At 37.9% G+C, this 20,016-nt stretch overlaps 1 protein-coding gene across 1 annotated transcript in view; it reads right to left on the bottom strand.

Moving 5' to 3' along the window:
- Positions 1-19,997, bottom strand: part of dock2 (dedicator of cytokinesis 2) — a 107,612-nt gene extending 87,615 nt beyond the window's left edge. The window contains exons 1-20 of the mRNA XM_008420268.1: positions 18,977-19,997; positions 17,633-17,716; positions 16,098-16,138; positions 15,932-15,987; positions 15,756-15,852; positions 15,511-15,659; positions 15,143-15,278; positions 13,574-13,731; positions 11,829-11,910; positions 11,516-11,651; positions 10,756-10,831; positions 10,451-10,527; positions 8,470-8,720; positions 8,123-8,221; positions 7,871-7,943; positions 7,468-7,571; positions 4,341-4,539; positions 2,027-2,124; positions 1,834-1,923; positions 1,469-1,569 (exon numbers count right to left, since the gene is read on the bottom strand). Coding sequence (XP_008418490.1) covers positions 1,469-1,569; positions 1,834-1,923; positions 2,027-2,124; positions 4,341-4,539; positions 7,468-7,571; positions 7,871-7,943; positions 8,123-8,221; positions 8,470-8,720; positions 10,451-10,527; positions 10,756-10,831; positions 11,516-11,651; positions 11,829-11,910; positions 13,574-13,731; positions 15,143-15,278; positions 15,511-15,659; positions 15,756-15,852; positions 15,932-15,987; positions 16,098-16,138; positions 17,633-17,716; positions 18,977-19,019 — 2,150 coding nt within the window. The 5' untranslated portion in view covers positions 19,020-19,997. The remainder of the gene's footprint in view (positions 1-1,468; positions 1,570-1,833; positions 1,924-2,026; positions 2,125-4,340; positions 4,540-7,467; positions 7,572-7,870; positions 7,944-8,122; positions 8,222-8,469; positions 8,721-10,450; positions 10,528-10,755; positions 10,832-11,515; positions 11,652-11,828; positions 11,911-13,573; positions 13,732-15,142; positions 15,279-15,510; positions 15,660-15,755; positions 15,853-15,931; positions 15,988-16,097; positions 16,139-17,632; positions 17,717-18,976) is intronic.
- Between the last annotated feature and the right edge of the window lie 19 nt (positions 19,998-20,016).

Here is a 20,016-nt window from a genome sequence, read left to right as displayed (position 1 = left end):
GTAATCAGTTCTGTTAAATCTAATCTTGGCAACTTTTTCTTTTACAACCCTAATAAATGTGATATTCAATTGATCTGTTATTACTCAAATTTTGGGTGTCCGCCCCCCTCTGCTGCTGCTGCATTGCTGTGGAAAACCTAGAGCGGCAGAGATATCTGAGGCTTAGATGTGCATGTTTACTGGTTTAAACAACAAAAAAAGCTTTGGGGTTGTGGCTTATAGTCCGGTGCGGCTCATAGTTCGGAAAATACAGACTATAATCCTTCCTGGATTTTTTCTGTGAAGAACCCAGAAAGAATTATTTGATTGTGCTTTCTGGAAAACGATATATTTTTTACATTTAGGCACTCCTGCAATCGTCTTTTTCTGTTTCACTTTTYCTGTTACAAACTGACTCCGGCCCCCCACCAGAGAAGGAAAAAGTTATRTGGCCCTCACAGGAAAAAGTTTGGGGACCACTGATCTATACAGATGCACACTAAGAGCTAATGCAGCTTCTAAAACACCCACCACTACAAGCATTTTTGCCTTGAACACAAAAATACATCAATCTAACATTTGCTGCTACATTTTAAACAGTCAACACCTAAAAATCAATGTGAATGTTATAGAATGGTTAGATTTGACCTTTCAGAGTATTTTGTTACTGTGTAGAATAAATCCACTTCATTCTGTTTGGYTCATCTTATAACTGTGAAAGATTAAAAAGCAATGGATGGACACAAACTGTTTTAGTGAACAAAAATTAACACAAATGGAGAGTTATCTAATTAAATACTAATTTCTGTTGTTTTTTTTAACATACATATAATAGAAATGCATGTTTTGTTGATCAAAATTATTAACAAAATAATAAAGCGTTCTGTTCATTATGCCAGATCCTAATCCAACAATCTTTTGAAACGTTTATCAAAAGGAGCAAACACAATGAGAGATGCACTCATGGAACAATGAGCATGAAGAAATTATTCATTTTTAATCAATCACTTCCAGGCCAGCAGGGAGCAGCTAAATCAGCGCAGAAAAATGAAAATCGGGGTGTTTAAGGAGGAGGAAATGTAAATTTGCTCGCAGATTGTTCCGGATCTTTTATTCACTTGTTTGTTTGGCTTTAGATTTGTTTGTCTTTGTTCTTTTACTTATATTACAAGCATGTTTAATGATACACTTAATTTTTTTTTTACTTACGTGACTACTAACTCTCMAGGTAAGCTGTTTCAGAGCAGGGAGAACACTGACGTTGTGACCAAAATGTTAATATGTATCTTAGTCAATCACAAATGCATTCATTAAATGTATTCGCCCTGTGCTCTGACCTATCTGCACAATCAGTATTATAAAAACAGTAAAGATTCCTAAAGATCTGCTGCTCTTATAGGGTTTATAACAGGCTGGTAGAGGCATGGCTGCAAACAAAAAGCACACCAACTGTTTCAGCTAACACACAAGAGGCTCAAAAATAACCTACTTGTAGGCCAGCGTGGCGCTGAAATGCTGCTTTATGTAGGCTTCCAGAACTGTGTTAAAATGCTGGAACTTTCTGTCAGCGATCAGACCGATGATATAAATCTGCCAAGGCAAAAAAAATATGCAATACAGAGGAAGAGTTAGTGACATGTTTACATACAGTAGCAGCACACTTTTTGCAAGCCAGATAAGAGTTATGTACAACTATCTGACAAACACGACTGTTTGAAAAAGATGGGCACATAGATATGTTAAGATTCCAAACAAGCTGTCAAGGAATCCTGCCGYTTGAGTCGACATGTCGCATATTCAGTGTCACACCTGGCAAAGTGTGTACCCTTCAAGGAGACAACCCCACAAACTCACCAAGGCGTCAAACACAAGGATGTCGTAGTCGTCGTTCTGAGAGTGCTCCATCATGATGTTGAACAAGGCGTCGAGAGTGTCCTGCAGAAACTGCATGCAAACGAAACRGAGCCGGTGGGAAAACACACCCCACACTGGTGTACACACTCAAGCAGAGACATGTCAGGTTTTCTTAATTTTTCATAGCACTGACCTTGACCACCTCCTCGCCATCAATGATTTTGAGTTTCTCCAGGTTTTCTTTCAGGTTGTCAGGCCTGGTTCTCCATTTGAGCAGCCCCAATAGACCCACTGAAATCACAAACAGAATATGTTCAGGTCAGATGTATTTCCCRTATGAAGGCAGCTCCATATACCATCTGATAGTGCTGCACAAACCTTAAATTAATCAAAAGGCATTTTCCCAACTGGCTGGGAAACTTTTCCAGGCGATTTTGTTGCTCGGCTAAATTGTGTTTCTGTGTTTCTGTTTTTAATTTTGTAAAGCACTTTGAAATGCCTTGCTGCTGAAATGTGCTATACAAATAAAATTTGATTGATTGATTGATTTTCCCTTGAAAAACAAAAGTCGACTTGACAATCAATGAAATCAGCAGTTTGCTTCTTTTTACTTTATCACATGTAGATATTTCTTTTTCCTTTTGTTTAAAGCGGTTTACAGGATGTACATGAAGACGGATGCAATGCCTTGTAAAAGTTTTCATAAGTCTAAAGCTTCACATTAAATTAACATCAATGACATCCCATTCTTAATTCATATGGTTTAATTTTACATCAGCYCACCCCTTGCAGCTATAACAACCTAGGGAGGCTTTCCACAAGATCAAGGACTGTGTTTATGGCAATTTCAACCTTTCTTCCTGAAGCTCATACAAGGTYGGTGAACGATGTACGMGTATGCAGTCACGTTGGAACAGGAAGAGAGCATCTCCCACCTGTTTCCACAAAGTTGTAGAAACAGGCATCCAAAATGCCTTGGTATGCCGAAGGATCACTGGAGCTAAGGTCTTAATGCAACTCCAACTTTCACACTGATACAATGCAGTTAGACAGATAATGTTCCCCTGATAACTGCAGGAAATGCAGGTTCGTCCATCGRACTGAAAGCCCGAAARGCAGGATTTGTTGCTTCAGAGAACACGTCTCCAACGCTTTGAGGCCAGTAACTTTTACACCAGTGGTTCCCTGTCCCTCCAGAACCCCCGACTAACCGCAGAATACCTTTTACTGCCAATACTTTTGGTAATAAATGGTAACAAAAATACAAGATGCACACTGCGATATACTTTATTATACTCATAAACAATGCTAACATCCTTTGTACCTTTACCTTTAGTGAGAGACTCCCAACATAATGTTTGCTTGTGTTGGTCAGCAGATAAATTATCTAGAATCATTCCAGTAGTTTTCTTTTTTTAAACTTTGTCTAGTGTAAATTACTTCCCATCTTGGCAAATATGGAAAMGTTAAGGTCATATTAGCTSAACAAATTCCTCTAGAATTTGAACCTGCAATTAGGTGAATAACTTTCTGTTAATTGCACGAGTTTCTTTTTGTTTGTTTTTTTCCAATTACTGTACGCCAATCATCTTGTATTTAATCAGCAAACATTCTGCTTCATACAATATGTCTGTCGGTGTTTACACCTGAGYGTCCAAATCCCATTTTTCAGTCATTAAGTATGTTACAGTGTTTGACATGGGACAGATTTCTCTGTCTGCTACTTCAGAGCAAACTGTTCTCCCGGTCCAACGGTTTTCCTGACATGCCACGCCAAGCTTGCACATCTGGAGGTTGGCCCTGAACAGCCCTGTGTGTATGAAGGCCTGAGCGTCTGTGTGTGTGTTTGTGAATGAGGTAAAGGTGATTAATATTGCCGGATAATGTTCATTACGGTGATGGACTGACTTCCTTGAGAACAGCTGCTGCTCTGCACCTGTGTCTGATGCACCTCTCTGTCTGGAGTGGCTGTGCAATTAAGCACTCGTTGATGAGCTCCTTTTTGTGAACGCATTTTGCCTGTGGCGCTGCATCAGTGGGCGTCGTAGACGAGAGCCCAACACTCCTCGATGTTACAATCTTCAGCACGCATAAACACAAATATACCACAATCCTGTCCCCGTTTTGCTGTGAATATCACGCTTATTTTCTCTCGGTTTTAATTGGCTGGATGTCTTTCTACATTCAAAGCCCTACATTTGCATCGCATTACCGCTCTACTTTCAAGCAGAAGTGAAGTTTTAATCATTTATACCCTCAGACCTGAAGAGAATCTTATTGGAAGCAGCGATTCTGACCTCTGCCATCTTCACAGCCAGATGATTATTCATTGGCTTGGCTTGGCCATATTTTCTCGTCGGAAGAAGGTGTTAATTAAAGTTTTTTTTTTTTTTTTTTGACATGTCGGCTTTAATTTCAAGCGTCCTTTCTGCTGCTAATTTCTGGCCTGTTTAATTTGCTCTGCAGCCACAAGCTCACACATGTCCAGACCAGAAGCTTGCACGTACCGTTTTGGGTGAGTTTAGTGGAGCAGACCAGGGTGGAGATGGTAAAGCTGTCTCTGGAGCTCACTGACAGGCCTCCACCCCCAGACACGCTGCTGGCGCTGCGGTTCAGTCCTGCCCCCTTGTGGGCGTCGCTGTGATGGTAGCGGGTGGAGGGCAAGGACAAGTATGAGTTCACGTCCTCCATGCGCTTGCTGTCTCCCTGGAAAGACAATGTAGATTTGAATCCATTACACGGAATAGTGATTTACTGTAACTGTAGTAATGAGGCCACATGATAGTATGATGGATGGTGTTCTGGGTCTGGACCAAGAATAATTTTATCCTGTGTTTAGTTAAATCTGTGTTTAGTCTGGGAGTTTTCAGCTGTKAAGTAATACTTGAGGTTTTGAATTAAAAGTCACAAAACACGACCTGCAGGGCACCTGCAGTAATAATGTCTCAACTATTTMTTTTTTTTTTTTTTCTCTCTGAGCAAAATAAAAACAGTCTGAAATCAGGAATAGATCTTTCTCGTGGAATGTAGTTWTGCTCTCATCATCYTTTAGGGACTGCGCTCTCTCTTGTTCCACTCTAAATTTAACAGGTAGTATTTTTCATTTCAGTTAACAATCAGAATGTTCATAAAGTTATTGTATTCTAAGAGATACCCACAATAATAAGTCTTTTAAATGAAAATATAATAGATATTTTGGGTTCTTCTTGCAACTTCTACCACCTCCTCCTCTAACTGTCTGCAGATGTACAAGCAGATTTACTAAATGTGCTTCTTGTTTTCTCTCTTYCTGTTAACTTTCTYACATCTCTCCCTTTATGTTTCCTCTTTCCAACTCTTGATTAACATAAACTCAAAGAAATTTGTATTTATTTTATTTTTCTTAATACATCGAGTGGAAAATTACAGTAAAAGTCGTAACGAATCACTTCTGGAAGGAAAACTGTTGGTCTTCTTATTGGCACTCGGACAAAAATTATGTTCGCTCTACTGCCAGGCAGTATCCTTTACTGATACTGTTGAAAAACGAAGGACATGTGCTGGCACTCTGCTCTGAACACTAATTCYTGCACATTCACTTTTAATGAGAAATCATTGTTTTCAACATGAGCACATTCTGTCAACGTAAAAAAAAAAAACTCCTAGATTAAAAAATATATATATGTATCAGATGATGATTTAGGTATTCAAATACTGTTTGTGAATAAAGGCAAGAACGTTTTTGCCAAAAAAAAAAAAAAATCACACACACACACTTTTAACAGAGAACACTTTGATCAGAACAACACATCTTCACAACTCTGTTCTCGTTTCACCCCCAACTTCAACCAGGTCGCTGCAGCACAGAGGAAGAGCTAGAAGTCAAAAGTGGAAGAAAGATCAAAAGGAATGCAGGGATAACAAGAGATAATCGCCAACGAGGGCATAGGAGGGCCATCCGTTTGGTATTTGAGTGAATCATGAGTAATTAATCTTCACTGCATCWGACACGTAATCAATATGGCGATTCAATCTTAGCTTGGGCTCATTTAACAGGAAGTCTATTTGGCTTCACTCAACCTGTCAGTGAGGCCATAATCTCCTGTCCAACTTCACTATATCTTTAGTTCTGCTTTCATAACTCTTATTACTGCAGTGACATTACAAAATGTTTTCACTAGCTTAACTTTTGAAGATGCATCTGTTTTCCAAGCATGATGTGAGCAGAAGGTTTTGCTTACCTCAGCTGTTTATGAGTAAAAAAAAAAAACTTTTCTCGGTTTCAACTTTTATTTCACCGGTTGCGTATTATTCAATAAATATGTGTGAGTTACTGTAGCTCAGATGCATAATGTGCAAAAGCTTGAAGTAATAAACAGACTGGTAAAAACCAGTAAAAACAAAGTGAAGTACTGTACTTCATTTTGTACAGAGATCTGGGCTCTTGGCTATGGAGAAAACGATTGTTTCCTRGAGGCGTGGACTCTGTTGTTAAAGTTTAAAATTTTACCCATTTGCTAGGTTTGTGCGTGACTTATGTAATGAGTGCCATGTGTATGGCAGCAATGGCCAGGCTAAGTAAYAATAGTTACAAAAAAGTTATTTTATAATCTAGCACAAAGCATTGTGTACCATTAACTAGAGCCACGGTTCATGAATTCAAGCAAAACCATAAYAGACCAACAAATGTCATTTTTATCCAAGAAAGGATAAACACCTAAGATTTGTTTTTTAATTGTATTACAATTTTATTTTGCTAGTTAGTTCCCCTTTGACCAACAGAACATCCAAAATTCTTTGTGTCAAAGATTCAACAAGGTCTAAGAAACAGAGATCCTGCTCCTTTACTGATATGATGGCAGTGCAGAGTGGATGCCTGATTTTAAGCTGCACATAGATGGTGACGACACGCCACAAAGGATTTGTGATTACACAACATGACACCAAATAATTCATAAGCAATGTTTCAAAATGACTGGAACTAAGTCTTGCCATCATGCCTTTTGCCATATTGTCTGTCTTAGTTTTAAATGGTACTCCTTTAATGGTCTACCCGTTAAGGATGTTCCTTTATAGGAGATTTATTGTGCCAGTTCAGGTCTGAATGCAGAACTTAAGTTTATTCAGCTTGTTCTTTTTTCTTTTTTTTTACTTTAAAAAACATGCAAAAAGGCAAAAACTGTCCACCATTTGTTTATCTTTGAAGAATTCATAATAAGTTGTGATGGGTTTTGTCCATTTATAGAAGACAAAGCTATATTACACACCCTTTCCTTAGCCTACGTTGGATCATAATTTGAGGCAACATGCTTCAAACATTGCTTAGTATTTTTGCTAGCAGTTCAAGACATCACTGCTGCTGCTTGAGTACAGTAACCAGCACAACTGACTCGCTTCACTGGTTATAAAATMATTTTTTCAAAGTTTTTTGTCATTAATTTTTGTTTGTTTGATTGTAAAATAACTAACTTTACACATTCTGGGAGCMATGGCACTAAATAAACACATTCTGTGTACTAAAGCACCATCAGGTAATCATAGGCATTTGATGTATTGCAAAACAAGCACTGTCAAGTGAACATGTTTATCAGTGAACTGTTCTGCAGCATGCATATGTCAAGAMCTACGTCTGTTTAACCTTTAATAAAGTCYCACCTTAAAGACAATAAGGTCATGCAGTCCATCCTGAAGAACTGTCCCATCTTCTTTCATCAGACGTACAAATGCCATCGCAAAGTTTTTCTCACTTTTGTCCTTGGCTGTAGAGGAAGAAGTAAGATGTAAAAAAAAGAAAAGAAAAAAATACATCAGGAAAAAGGAGGGGGAACAAAAACAAGAAGGGTGAAGACTTCAGACGCCATAGACAGGAAAACTGCTCATTTGAATAATCAGGTGTGAGTAATGATGCCATGGGTCATTTTGCAAATTGGTTAGAATCATTAGGTGCTTTCAGTATCGCATTATGCTCCAGGGAACAGGGAGGAGGAGAAGTGTTAGGGACGCTGATCTCATTGAGAAAGCAGACAGGTGCCGAGAAGGAATTGAGGATGCTACTTACACTCCTGTGAAGAGCGGTGTCTGAACATGAAACGCAGATGAATTCTGTGCATTTCTTCCAGAGGGACTGTCACCTGTAGGATATCTCATGTTATTAGAGAACGGAATGCTAAGCCATGTTCTAAGGCCCTATAAAATAACGTGAAGTGAGAAATGCAAATGATGTAGAGCACGTCACTTCAAAGGGACCTAAATAGGTGGCTGGGAGAGCAGTGAGCAACACACACACGCGCGCACACACACGCACACACACCTTAACGGTCTCCATCCAGCGGGGCTGTTTGATCTGGTAGTAGATGACGGACCTGTATTCACTGACCGCTTTATCCCCAGCTCCCAGACAGATGGAGTTCTATGAAAACAGGCCAAGGAAAAATATGTCAGTGTAATGTGTCAGGTTTTATTTTTGCAGCATCTGCCCATTTAAGCCAACGTACATTAGATGGATTGCCATTCTGGGATAAAGACGTCTCTGTTTACTGCTGGCTAATAACACATGACACATAACTCTGCAGCTGCAGCCTCGGCTTCAATCTGCTCCACACACACAAACCGAATCGTTCAGTTCATGTCATGTCCACCAACGTGCGACCTGCTCACCTGTATGACTTTGCCCTCCTCGTCACAGACCCACATGATGACTTCGACGTTTTTCTGTGTCGTCTTGTTGTACTTGTCAAAGTCGCCGCCCTGCAGGGTGAGGTAGATGTCGTTCCGGACGTCTCCTGGCATAATGATCTCCGGGAAGCCCAGCTTGCGTGCWACCACCGTGCTGCGGTCCACCAGGTGGGGGTATTCTTTTCGAATCTGAACTATGTCGCCCACCAGAGCCTTCATGGTGACCCATAATCCTGAAGAGCACAGTTGGAGATGCAGGGAGCTTGTCGTTTAAAATAAATGAGTATTTAATTGAGTACATTGATCATAAAAAAAAAGCYTCAAAATCATTTTGAAATTATGAGACTTAAGCAGAATTAAACTTTTACAAAGTTGTATTTTGATCCTAGCAAAATGTTAATACTCACAAGCTAATATTAAGGATAAAAAATACATTTATTCCATGTTTTGTTTTTAGATGATTACACGGCATTTGAATGGAGTATTGTAAAATTATAATCCAGAGGAGAAAAACGAAGGTCTTCTCTGTGATACTGTCTGCATGTAATCAACTAAATAAAAAATAACTAACATGAACACAGACCCTGTTGATGGTTGCTATGGAACTTAGATTTTTTTTTAGCTGATTAGGAAAAAAATAATGAGAAATTCCACAAAATTAAAGAAAGCAAAACATTTTACTTGTACGCTGGAGTCAACTCAGACTGGTTTAAAATAAACAACTGAGAAAGAACAGTTTTGGTTCTCTCATTGTCAGGCAAATGTGCAGCTTTCTGTATCAAAACGTAGTTTAAAATTATTTCAAAAACAAACTAAGGTTAAGGCATGAGAGCTAAACTATTATTTTACACTTTAACGAGTCCAGAATAAATTGCTATCCCCTCATTTCTTATCTCACCAGGCGGTCCGTACATCTAAGCACATTTTACCTGGGTAAAGACTTAAAACATAAAGAGTGAATGACGTGGATTTTGTGAAGCATCTATAAATTATGGGGGTCACTTTATATGGCCACTGTTTCATATGGTGCATTTCTATTGGAATGAAGAATGTATCTCACAGGTACTTATACTTTGCTTAAGACAAAAATAAGTTAGTTTTCCAGTGACATCAAAGCCTGAGTTAATTTATTATATGTCTGTGATATAATCAAAGTTTGATGTGCACAGGATGAGTAGCTTTTAGATCAACCACTCAGCATGCAAGGGTAAGTGAGTCTTGCTCTTGAATACTGACTGAATCACGAGATTCAGTAATGCTGACATGCGCTCGTTGGTGCAAAGTTTAAGTAGCACTTACATTGATTCTGTAGCGGTGCCATATTGATGCCGTCTGGGGCAAATAATACATATGTGAATAATCAGAGTGCTAAAAAAAAAAAAAAAAATTTGAAGATTTACAGATGGCATCAGACAAACATTACTAAAAAAATAATAAGGTTGATTTTTTTGTAAAAAAAAAAAAAAAAATAGAGATGGATATTAAGGAATGTGGTATAAAAATGATACACTGCTATGTAAGTATTGTGTGTTAGTGTGCAAATGCATGTGTGATGGCAAATGCATTTTGAAGAGAGAAAGAGAGATTAGAGGCAAGTGATACCAAAACCTGAAATGTGGTGGCCAAAGGTGCTCCCGCTATATCTAGGCTATGCTTGGAGCAAATGGGTACCAGAGGAAGATAAAGCATGAGAGATGTAACATGCAAAGTTACTCTAGAGCGTGACAGTGTCACAAACTAAAGTTGTAAAAGTAGAGCTTAGGAAAAAAGGGAATGGGATTAATTAAAATGAAAGAAAAAAAACAGACTTTGTGTTCTGCTCAAAATAATGTCAGTCAGTGACTGACAGATTTATCTTGCCACAAGCAACAGCAGCACACAGACCTGTGTACGACTTGGCTGCAAACACGCTTCACATGGAWGGGAAAACAGAAAGAAAAAGCCAGTTAGAGCAGAACAGTACCTTGGCCGCCACTGTCTCCTCGCAGTGCTGTCGCTTTGTTCAGCAAGGTGTGGAGAAAGTCATTTTCAGCCACTACCCTGAAACCAAATATACACAAAAGTCAKAGAGTTGAATGTACAGAAAAAATCTGTTTTAAATCTTGTGGGTGCTGACAGCCGCAAGAGCACAAAACTGCAACATTTCAGTTCTAACATGAAGGATTCTTTAGGGAAATCCAGAAACAGCTTTTGAGTAGATACTTTATTGGTGGTAGAAATACGACACAGAGGRAAAAAAAGAAGTAGTAATAGTRAAATAGGACGTACGGGAAGAAGGGAATGAAAAATTGCTTCTCCTCGTCGCTTTCGTGCTTCCCTTTGATGATGTCACTGATGTCCATCACTACCAAGAGGAGAAAATAAATGTGTCGCTGATGAGAAAAATCAAAGCAACGCTATGCAGCCATATTTGATATGTGACAGTTTCACCTCGGACAAATAGGGAGCAGTTGAGAAAAACACACTCCCTGACAGCTGCTTKCTTGAGAAATCGTTTGAGGATGTTTAAAAAAACAGCGTTGTTACATGGTAATTAAAAACAACAACACTTTAGTTATTTTAATCATGCTGCCTGTTCTAATGTCACTTGATCAAAAGACTTTTGCCCCATTAAAAAAAAAAAAAAAAAGCTGCAGGTGGTACTGGAAGTCATACTAGCTGACAGAACAGATGCAATAACAGCAGAAAAAGTTATTCTATTATTAAATAGGTTAGAAACATWTTGCTGTTTTCTTAAGTATGAGGCTTCATTTTTATGCAAAAAGTTACTAAAATGCCAGTGTATATCCCTGAAGAACAGTCTATTGACTGATCTAGATGCTTGCATATCTCTTACCTCGGTGTTGATGCATTAGTTTGCTAAGCTTATAGTGACACTATCATTATTTGGGATGCCTACTATACATAAACAGGGGTATTTTCAAGAAATCAAACCACTATTTCATTACTGTTATGATATATGTGGAACACTGGAAACGTCATTTTAGCTTTGGGCCAAAACAAAGTCAACTGTCTCCACTTGAAGTACCTGCCACCCCAAAAGGCCGGCGGAGGCCCACAGTGCACTTCTTGTTGTTTGTTTCTTTCAAGTCCATCCTGCCCACTCTCACTATCTGACAGATCAGATAAATCTTCTCCCTGCTCAGGTCTTTGTTCCCCAAGTCCTGGTGGACAAAGACAGAGAACAAGTAAGCAGAAGAACCTCTCTGGGAAAAGCCAGAGAGAAAAATGAGACAACAATCTAACCCTCTGACAGGTAACAAGTTCATTCATTGTCGTGTTGTGCAGTGTTCTCGCCAAGCTGAGAAACGGTCTAACAGTGCCCTCCGGTGGCCACTTACTGTGAAGACAACCTTCAGATTATTCAGCATCTCGATCTCTTTTGGAAAACCACTGCTGCCCCAGCGAACCAAGTAGTTCTCGCTGCAAAAAGTACGAAAAAACATTAGGTCCACATAAAACCTGCATCAACGTTCAGTTATAATTTTACATAAAGAGTAGTAACTATTTTACAGACCTCAAAACACATATGTGCATAATACGGCACATTACAAAAGTATTGACACCCTTTAAGCTTTCTTTTAAACTTTTTCACCAATTTCGATTTTATTCTGTTTTTATATACCTTATGTATTTTTATAAGCCAAAAGAAAGCAATGCTTAGTTATGAAGAAAATAGCTGTTTTATGGTTTAACACTTAAACAGATCAAATAAAAGGCAAAAAATAAATAAATCCTCCATAAAGCCTAAAGGGCATTTTTCTGGCACATAGYGTCATTTTATATTTCAATCAAGAAACTATGTTAGCGCCAGTTATTATGAAAATGCTCCATCTATTTGCATATCTGATGCCTTGAAATTGGCCTGTGTCTTTAGGAATCTTCTATCTTTTACAACGCTCTCTCCCTTCAGCTCAACAATGCTTCTCCAGGGCATCCATTGATCCCGTTTACATGGAGTGTTCTAGTTTGCTTGATAAGATCAGCAGAAGCTCCGTTTGTGTGTTTGCTATTTGCTGCTGCGGCTCGTCTGGTGGAGCTCTAGGTTACCAAATCATGTGTGAGAATGGCACAAAAAAAGAAAAAAAAAATTTGCAGCTAAAGTTGCACTGAAAGATGCTTCGATACAGTGCTGACTCAGACAAAAGCAGACTTTTCAGAGTTTTTATTGCTTTGAAAAGATTAAAATCARTGTGATTTTCCTTTCACTTTAAAATCATGCACTGTTGTGACATGATTTTACATGTCTGATTTGACATGTGACATGACATCTATCACGTTGAACCTTCGAAAAAAAATACAGACTTTTGTGTTTGGGWTGTGGAAAAGTTCAACAGGTGTGAAAACCTTCACAAGGTAATATATACCAGTTATTTTTTTTTTTTTTTTTTTCAGACGTGGACAGATAAAAAGTATAAGGATAAAACAAACCAAAGTCAGTGCAAGAATAAAACGTCTTTGACTCAAAGTCAATTGAAAGAAAGACACCAAACCTATTAGATAAAAGGGAACAAAGCCCCTCAACAAATGGTCAGACACTGAAGGAACAATTTCTTAGTAGTTGGTATGTATTGAAAAAGCGATGACTGATTTAGGTCGAACGCAATACTTCCAGCCACTCTGGCTGAGACACAGATATACTCAGCATGACAGTGAGTGACGGGGCTTAACATCAGCTCTGTCGGCTCCATACGGTCCTGCCACTCAGTTTCTGCTGGCCTATAATTTTAATTTCCTTATGACTATTTCTGGCAAATTGTCATAGTTTAGTGTCGCTCAACAACGAAGGAGAAGGGAGGAAGGCAAGGTATTCGAACAAGAATATAAAAAAATGGAAGAAACTGTGTGTAGCTTGCATGAGTGTTCATATCTGCTTTACACAACTAAGATATTGAAGCAAAGATGCAATTTTACTAAAAAAWAAAMWWAAAAAAAAAACTAAAGAAAAGCATTTAGTATTTATAGAAGAGATGAGTTTCAAATTTACAGCATATWAATTATTGACACCAATCTGATTTGGACAGAAATATTTTCAAAACATTTCATCTTGTAGAAAGCAAAGCTGAGGCAGAACGTCCACTGATACCTGATGATGGTTTGTTTGACTGGGTCATAGAGGGACATGAAAAGCTCAGAGTCTTCCCCAATGCGACACACAAAGTTCCTGACGAAGACGTAGAGGCTGTGGGTGGGGGACGACTGAATTCGTGCCGAGATCCCACTGTGGTCTGTCTGGATATTGGACTGCAGGAGAAACGTAAATATAAATATATGATTACCAATCTGAATTTGAATCTTTTATTGCAGCATTACAATCTTCTGTTACAAATTTTTGAGGAAATATCTCTTCGAGATAGAACAATTCCCAAATATATGTGTTTTACTTGAAGTTATGTGTGCAGTGCTGCTGTTAAAATGTTATAAAATCCCATTTTGACAGCAGCACTCAATCATCTTTTAATACAATTCACAAAGTTGGGGAATCCATAGAGGAATCCATCACTTGGGTCGTTTTCAATTCACACCTGCTGAGACRACCACAGAARGAAGTTGATGTCTGATGCACCTTCTGTGTTTATTTCATCATAGATTTGGGATAATTCTTCCATTAGCTTCAGTAATTATACACTTTAATTTTGTGATGAGGTGCTTTCCCACCTATTCATACTTTCTTTTGCACCAGAGAACCCTGGCGTTGCAAAAAATTGTTAAATGTGTTTTTGCAAAATGCTCAATCTGACAAAAGCAGACATTTTCTATTAAAGTGTAGCATTTAGTAAACTCCAGCCGTCTATGTTGGTGGCRATGGGATAACAAAACAATTTGTTTCAGCATGTATTCAAAACAAATGGTTTGTATGCAGATAGAGTCTATTTTCTTGTAGCCATTTCGTTAGTTTTAAATTGCTTTTCTTAAACTGCATGTTTTCCTTTCCTTAGCATTCTGAAGAGGAATTTGCTTGTCTGACATTTGAATCCATTTGAAATCATGAATCATGTATTTATTCATAAAAAGGKTCTGAGTTTTTTTTCCCCAGAGTTAAACTTTACTGCTCCAATAAAAGCTTAATTAGTTTTCTTAATTTTAAGGCTTTTACAAAAGTTTATCAAAGGTTCTGATAAGGCTGGCTGACACTGTAGCTCAGAACTGGTTGGCATTAAAGTCGCTGTCATTTGAAATAAATCAGCTGCAGCATTCACGCTTTTTATTTGAGAGAGCGAGAGGAAAATCTCTGAGTAAAAAAAGTCTTATAGYATTATCTTCTTAATTCAATCAGTAGTTAGATCAATGGTGAGATGTAAAATATCTAGATGGAGTGAAACTGAAGTTAATTCAATTTGTAAGCAAGCTGACACTTAATTTATTTAGCTGGCAGATGACTGACATATAAGAAGTATAACTCAATTATTATCTACGGCTTCGAACAGATAGAGTTTCACTGTAGCGCCTTTCTCACGCAAAAATAAGGACAACAGGGATTAAATGATAAAACGGCAATTGAATCCAAGTATATAATCCAGTTTTATATTCGTAAAAATCACCTCATTTAAAAAAAAAGGATCTTTTATAAACGATAGGACATAAAACTAATCCCATTAGTGTCACAGCTTTTAAACCCTTCGTGTTGCCTCCCCCTTCACATTCTGTCCTCTACCTGCTCTTCTTTGATGCGTTCATTGATTTTGGTTGTGGCCTCCTCGTGCGCTCTGAAGAGGCTGATGACGTTAGCCTGCTCAGGGTCCAAGATGTTCCCGTCCTCGTCTCGAACAACCAGGTCCAGCTCAAGGATCCTTCGTCGAAAAAAAAAAGGAAAAGCAGGGTTGATGGAATTAGAAGGAAGGTGAAGAAAGTAAATACATTTTACAAAAGGAAGGCAATTAGTTGAAGAGAAAATGGATGCGCATGAAGAGAGAATAATTAGGAGATAAGACCAAAAGATGAACAGACACTTTTTTTTTACAGTTTTTGTGAAAGCTGGGAGAAAACGCAAGTTAACAACAACGATTAACAGTGTAGACGCACTTGTTGCCGTAATCAATCTTAGAAGTAACTTTTTGCTTGAGCTCCTTAAATTCGTCGCTGGGCAGAGTCCCAGATAGGAGCTGGGAACGCCACTCCATCAAGTCCCACATCAGCCTCTGGACCTGTTTCACACGTCCATGCTTGTTGCTCTAAAAACACAGACAGGGGGGGAAAAAAAGTGGTGTTAAAACTAAACAGAGACAAGTAAACTTTCACGAACACAACTGTAAAAGTTTGGTTTGTACCACAAACAGCTGCTTCCATATGGTGCCCCACTCTCTCAGTGTGGTGGTCACCTCTTTCACCAAAGGCATCTCAGCAGAYGTCACAATTTCCTCATCTCTAAAGTTGCACAAACATAGGCACATTAGACACATTAAACTTCTCTAACTTTAACATATGGTCTGTCAGATCCACCCACCCTCGTTTATCAATGCTGACCTCCTTCAGATGGATAAAACTTGAAGGAAAAACTCCCTGGAGTGGGAGATATGAGACAGACACACACAAGAAGGAAGTCAGTGAAAGTTCTCAACGTCAACAATTGTGTTATTGTAAATTATGCAGCTAAGATGCACAACTCTTACCTTTTGGGCTTTGTTTCTGGTCAGGTATCCTCTGTACCACCCTGAAAGRCAATTGAAATGTCATCATAAAACTGCATGAAAAAAAGCAATATATAGAGTGTTCACAGTTACATCTTTTTYTTCTTTTTTTTTCTTTTCGAAATTGTARCACAATAAGRRCATGAAAGCAGCCATTCCCACTGTGGTTTYCTAGTAGTTAGATGTTTGAGAGTTCTGGTTATTTTGCTCCTTTACCTTTTTATATATTTGTAGTTTTGGTAATTTTGTGTCAAAATTTTTGGGGGAAGTAAATGAAGCCATATCCTCAGAAACATTTTGCCCCAACCATGTGTTATTTTGTACCTTCAGCAGGAAAACACTCAATACTGAGTTGAAATACGGTGCAATTTAAAAAAATATATACAATAAAATGTAAATATAGATGAGAATTTTATGACTGTTTATGTCTGTAATTTATTTAAAAAAATACTTGACTATCACGCAGAACTACAGACACTACAGAAATGTGAGAGGACAGAAATAGCAACTAGTGAGTATAAAATAGGGGAATAAATTAAGAACGCGGCAAATTGATGCAAAGTAAATATTTGTTTAGGACAAAAATAATTTGTTTTCTGCTCTTACAAAGTAATATGATGCAAACCTTAGAAATTCTTGAAAGATGCATTTAAGCACCGTTCATAAATTAAATAATCTGTGCTCCAATTTTTCATAAAAAAAAAATCTTCATCAAGGAACATCGCAAAATTGTTTTACAACTACTAAAGAAAATCCATGACTAGTAGATGCTTCCAACAGGWTTAATATGATGCAACTGACCAGAACATCAGTCTTTTGTAAAGTGACTACTAATCAAAATCATCACATTACCAAAACGTTGAATCATAGTGTTGCTTTTTTTTTTATCTGGGAAAAGGCATTTTAATTGATAATATCATAATGATCATTACGGACTGCTGTACCATCAAAGTTCAGAACACATCAGAAGCTTCTGATCTATATCACTAAGTCTAGTGGATGTAATTAAATAACACAGAATCCTCCTGACTTTCATTTWTCTCATCAATATGTCCTGTGTGCTTTTTAACATCTATCCTATTGATGTCTTCCTGTATGTAATCAGACTAAGTGTTAAATAACTGTATTACTCTGCATTCAAATCTTTAAGGGTCCTAATTAAACGGAATCCACAAAGTGAAAGAAACTTCACATTTTAACCTGTTGTTTGAACATGACATGCCATGTTGGTATCGACTGCATGTGTGTTGTGACATTTGCTTTTTATTGCAAATAAATATTTTAGTTTTATCCCAACTTACAAACTTAAGGTGTTAAAAAGGAACAAACATGCTTTAGACCAGGGGTGCCTAAATCCAGTCCTGGAGAGTTACATGTTGAAAGATGCTAAATCTCAAGGGCTGGAGTTGGACACGACTGCTTTAGAGCAATATTTTTTTATTATTAATTAATAGTTTTAACAGGCAATAAAAAAGTACGACATGACTGGACACAGGAGCAGTAGTAACAGCACTCACCTTCACAGACCTCCTGGATGTGCACCGTGTCTCCTACTTCCAGGGACAGTTGCTTCTCCCCTTTGCCAACAAAGTTCCACTTAACTAAAAACAAAATAATTATAGTCATGAATGGTAATGTTGTCCGAAGAAGTGAAATACCAAATTGCCCAAAGGAGAAACATTTAGTTGCAGTCCAGTTCAATTCCACAACAAGAGCATCCTCTGGTACGCTACAAGAAAAATAACTTCACTTCATGTTCAGTTACATAGAATAAATAAAATAAATGTAATTAATTCCAATACAATGCAGTCATGTCCGATTCAGATCCAGTCTTTGTAAGCAACTGCTCAACATGTGTTTGAGGATGTGCAAGACTAAAACATGCTAATATGCAGAGCATTAGCATTAGCTTCCCTCCCACAGATAACAGGCTGTGTATGATGTATTTTACTATAATCTAAGCTGTGTACTATTAAAATATGCTAGCTCTGTGTTGAAACATATGGTCAGCATTCCTCTAACATTAACTTTCGATGCACATTTAAGCTTTTAAAACTTTAAATTTGTATAAACTTCCTTCCGTATAGCACCACTTCCTGTGTTCTAGACTCTCAAACAAAGCACATCAACTTTTTTCTTTTTTTGTACAAAACATTTAATGCCGAATCAACCCGACTTTCAAAGCTTTCCGTCATCCAGTGTTACTTTCATTGTTAGTATTGGGCTAAAAGGTGCACTACGGGGTTGGTGAAATGTTTAACTGTCTCCTAACAGGACTGAAATACTATTAATTAATACATCAAAGTAAYGGCAGCAAAAAGATTTTCATTTTCAGTCATTTCAGTCCAGATGGGAGGTCAAAAAATCTGTGTCCTTGACATGTTTTTGGCTGCATTGCATATCTAATGGAAACATACTGTGATAAGAGCCGCCATATTAAACCACACGCCTAATACAGACTGTACTGAAGTCGTGTTTGCTGTCTTCCTTCAAGCTACAACTACAATTCACCAGCATTCATTTTTTTTCTATTGCATCTGTGTGCCAAGTATAAGATTTTTTTTCCTCAAAAGCATTGCCCTTCTGCTGCAACTCCGTTTACGTTTCCTTGGAGGTCGATGTTGTACGTTATGCAAGTTGTCAAATCTTAAGGTTAGAGTTGAATAGGATGTTGAACTCTGACGACCTCTRAAGCATTTAGCACCAACACACCCACTATACAGAAATKTATTTGTTTTCTTTGGATAGACAATGCGGTTTTAAGTAAAACAATAAGTCTGTACATCAAAATGTACCTGCAAAGTTCATGCACACACACAYAGACACAGAAACTTCAAATTGAGGACCTTATTTTGACTTACCTACACCATACCGCTCTGTAGTAGTCCTTGTCCAAGGAGCCATGATTTCATGTAGTCTGCTCTACAAGAACCACTTTCACAAATGTTGCTTGATTCTATTCCTTTTTTATCTCTCTTCTAAACTTCTCTCTTTCACATTTTTTGTAGTTTAACTGAAAGCAGCAGGCCCTACCCCTTTAGCCTTTCTTCCTCTTCTGTCTCTTCTCGCTTCCTGCCTCTGAGCGGTTAAGAGGAAGTGGTAGAATACAAGGTGGAGTCACACCCAGGTTTATGCAGTGCCTCCAGATAGCTAATTTAGACTGACTGTAACATCATCAACCAGACTCAGTCACCAAAGAGTTAAAAATAGCATTGATGTCAACTGTATTCAAAGATAAACAGTGTCAGTGCAGGTTATCCTGAAAGAGCATATTCAGTTCAGCCCAATTCAATTTTTTTTTTTTATTTAAGCATTACAATAAACATATGTAACCTCAATTAATCGTACAATACAAGTAGATCCAGCTCATATTCAGAAGTACAGATTGAAGTTTGCATAAACTAAACAAAAAGCATATCTATTCCTTTACAGGAGAAGTTAGTGCTATAAAATTCTTTCTTTTTGCTAAATGCCAGAATAATGACAGATTTTCTSAAGTATTTTACAACAGTCTTCAAAAAGCAGATGCAAATCTCTGGATGTTTCYGAAGGCGACAACTCAAACGTACTCTTTCCATGTGTAGCATTMAAGATATCAGGTAGAGACTTGTGAAACAATTCTCTTTCGTCCCTTACCGATACTTTCCAGATGCCTAATGGTGACGCTGATTTGTTTAAGCAATTATAAACAAAATGAAAAAAYCCAGCCATCCTCAGGATTCCAGAGATGAAAGGGTTTAGGTGTGAAATGTATGCATCAAACCCAGAAAAAAAGCAAAAGGCCTTTGAAGATGTTGACTACAGGTGATGAAACACAGTGAAATGACTCCTACATCAGTCTGGGACAAAAATAACCCTAGAGAGGAAGAAACCTCACTGGGGTTGCTTATACAGCAAAAGT

Source organism: Poecilia reticulata, linkage group LG10, assembly GCF_000633615.1.
Source record: "Poecilia reticulata strain Guanapo linkage group LG10, Guppy_female_1.0+MT, whole genome shotgun sequence".
NCBI classification, from domain to species: Eukaryota; Metazoa; Chordata; class Actinopteri; order Cyprinodontiformes; family Poeciliidae; genus Poecilia; species Poecilia reticulata.
The sequence above is the reverse complement of the archived record's forward strand: the minus strand, read 5'-3'. Positions and strand labels throughout refer to the sequence as shown.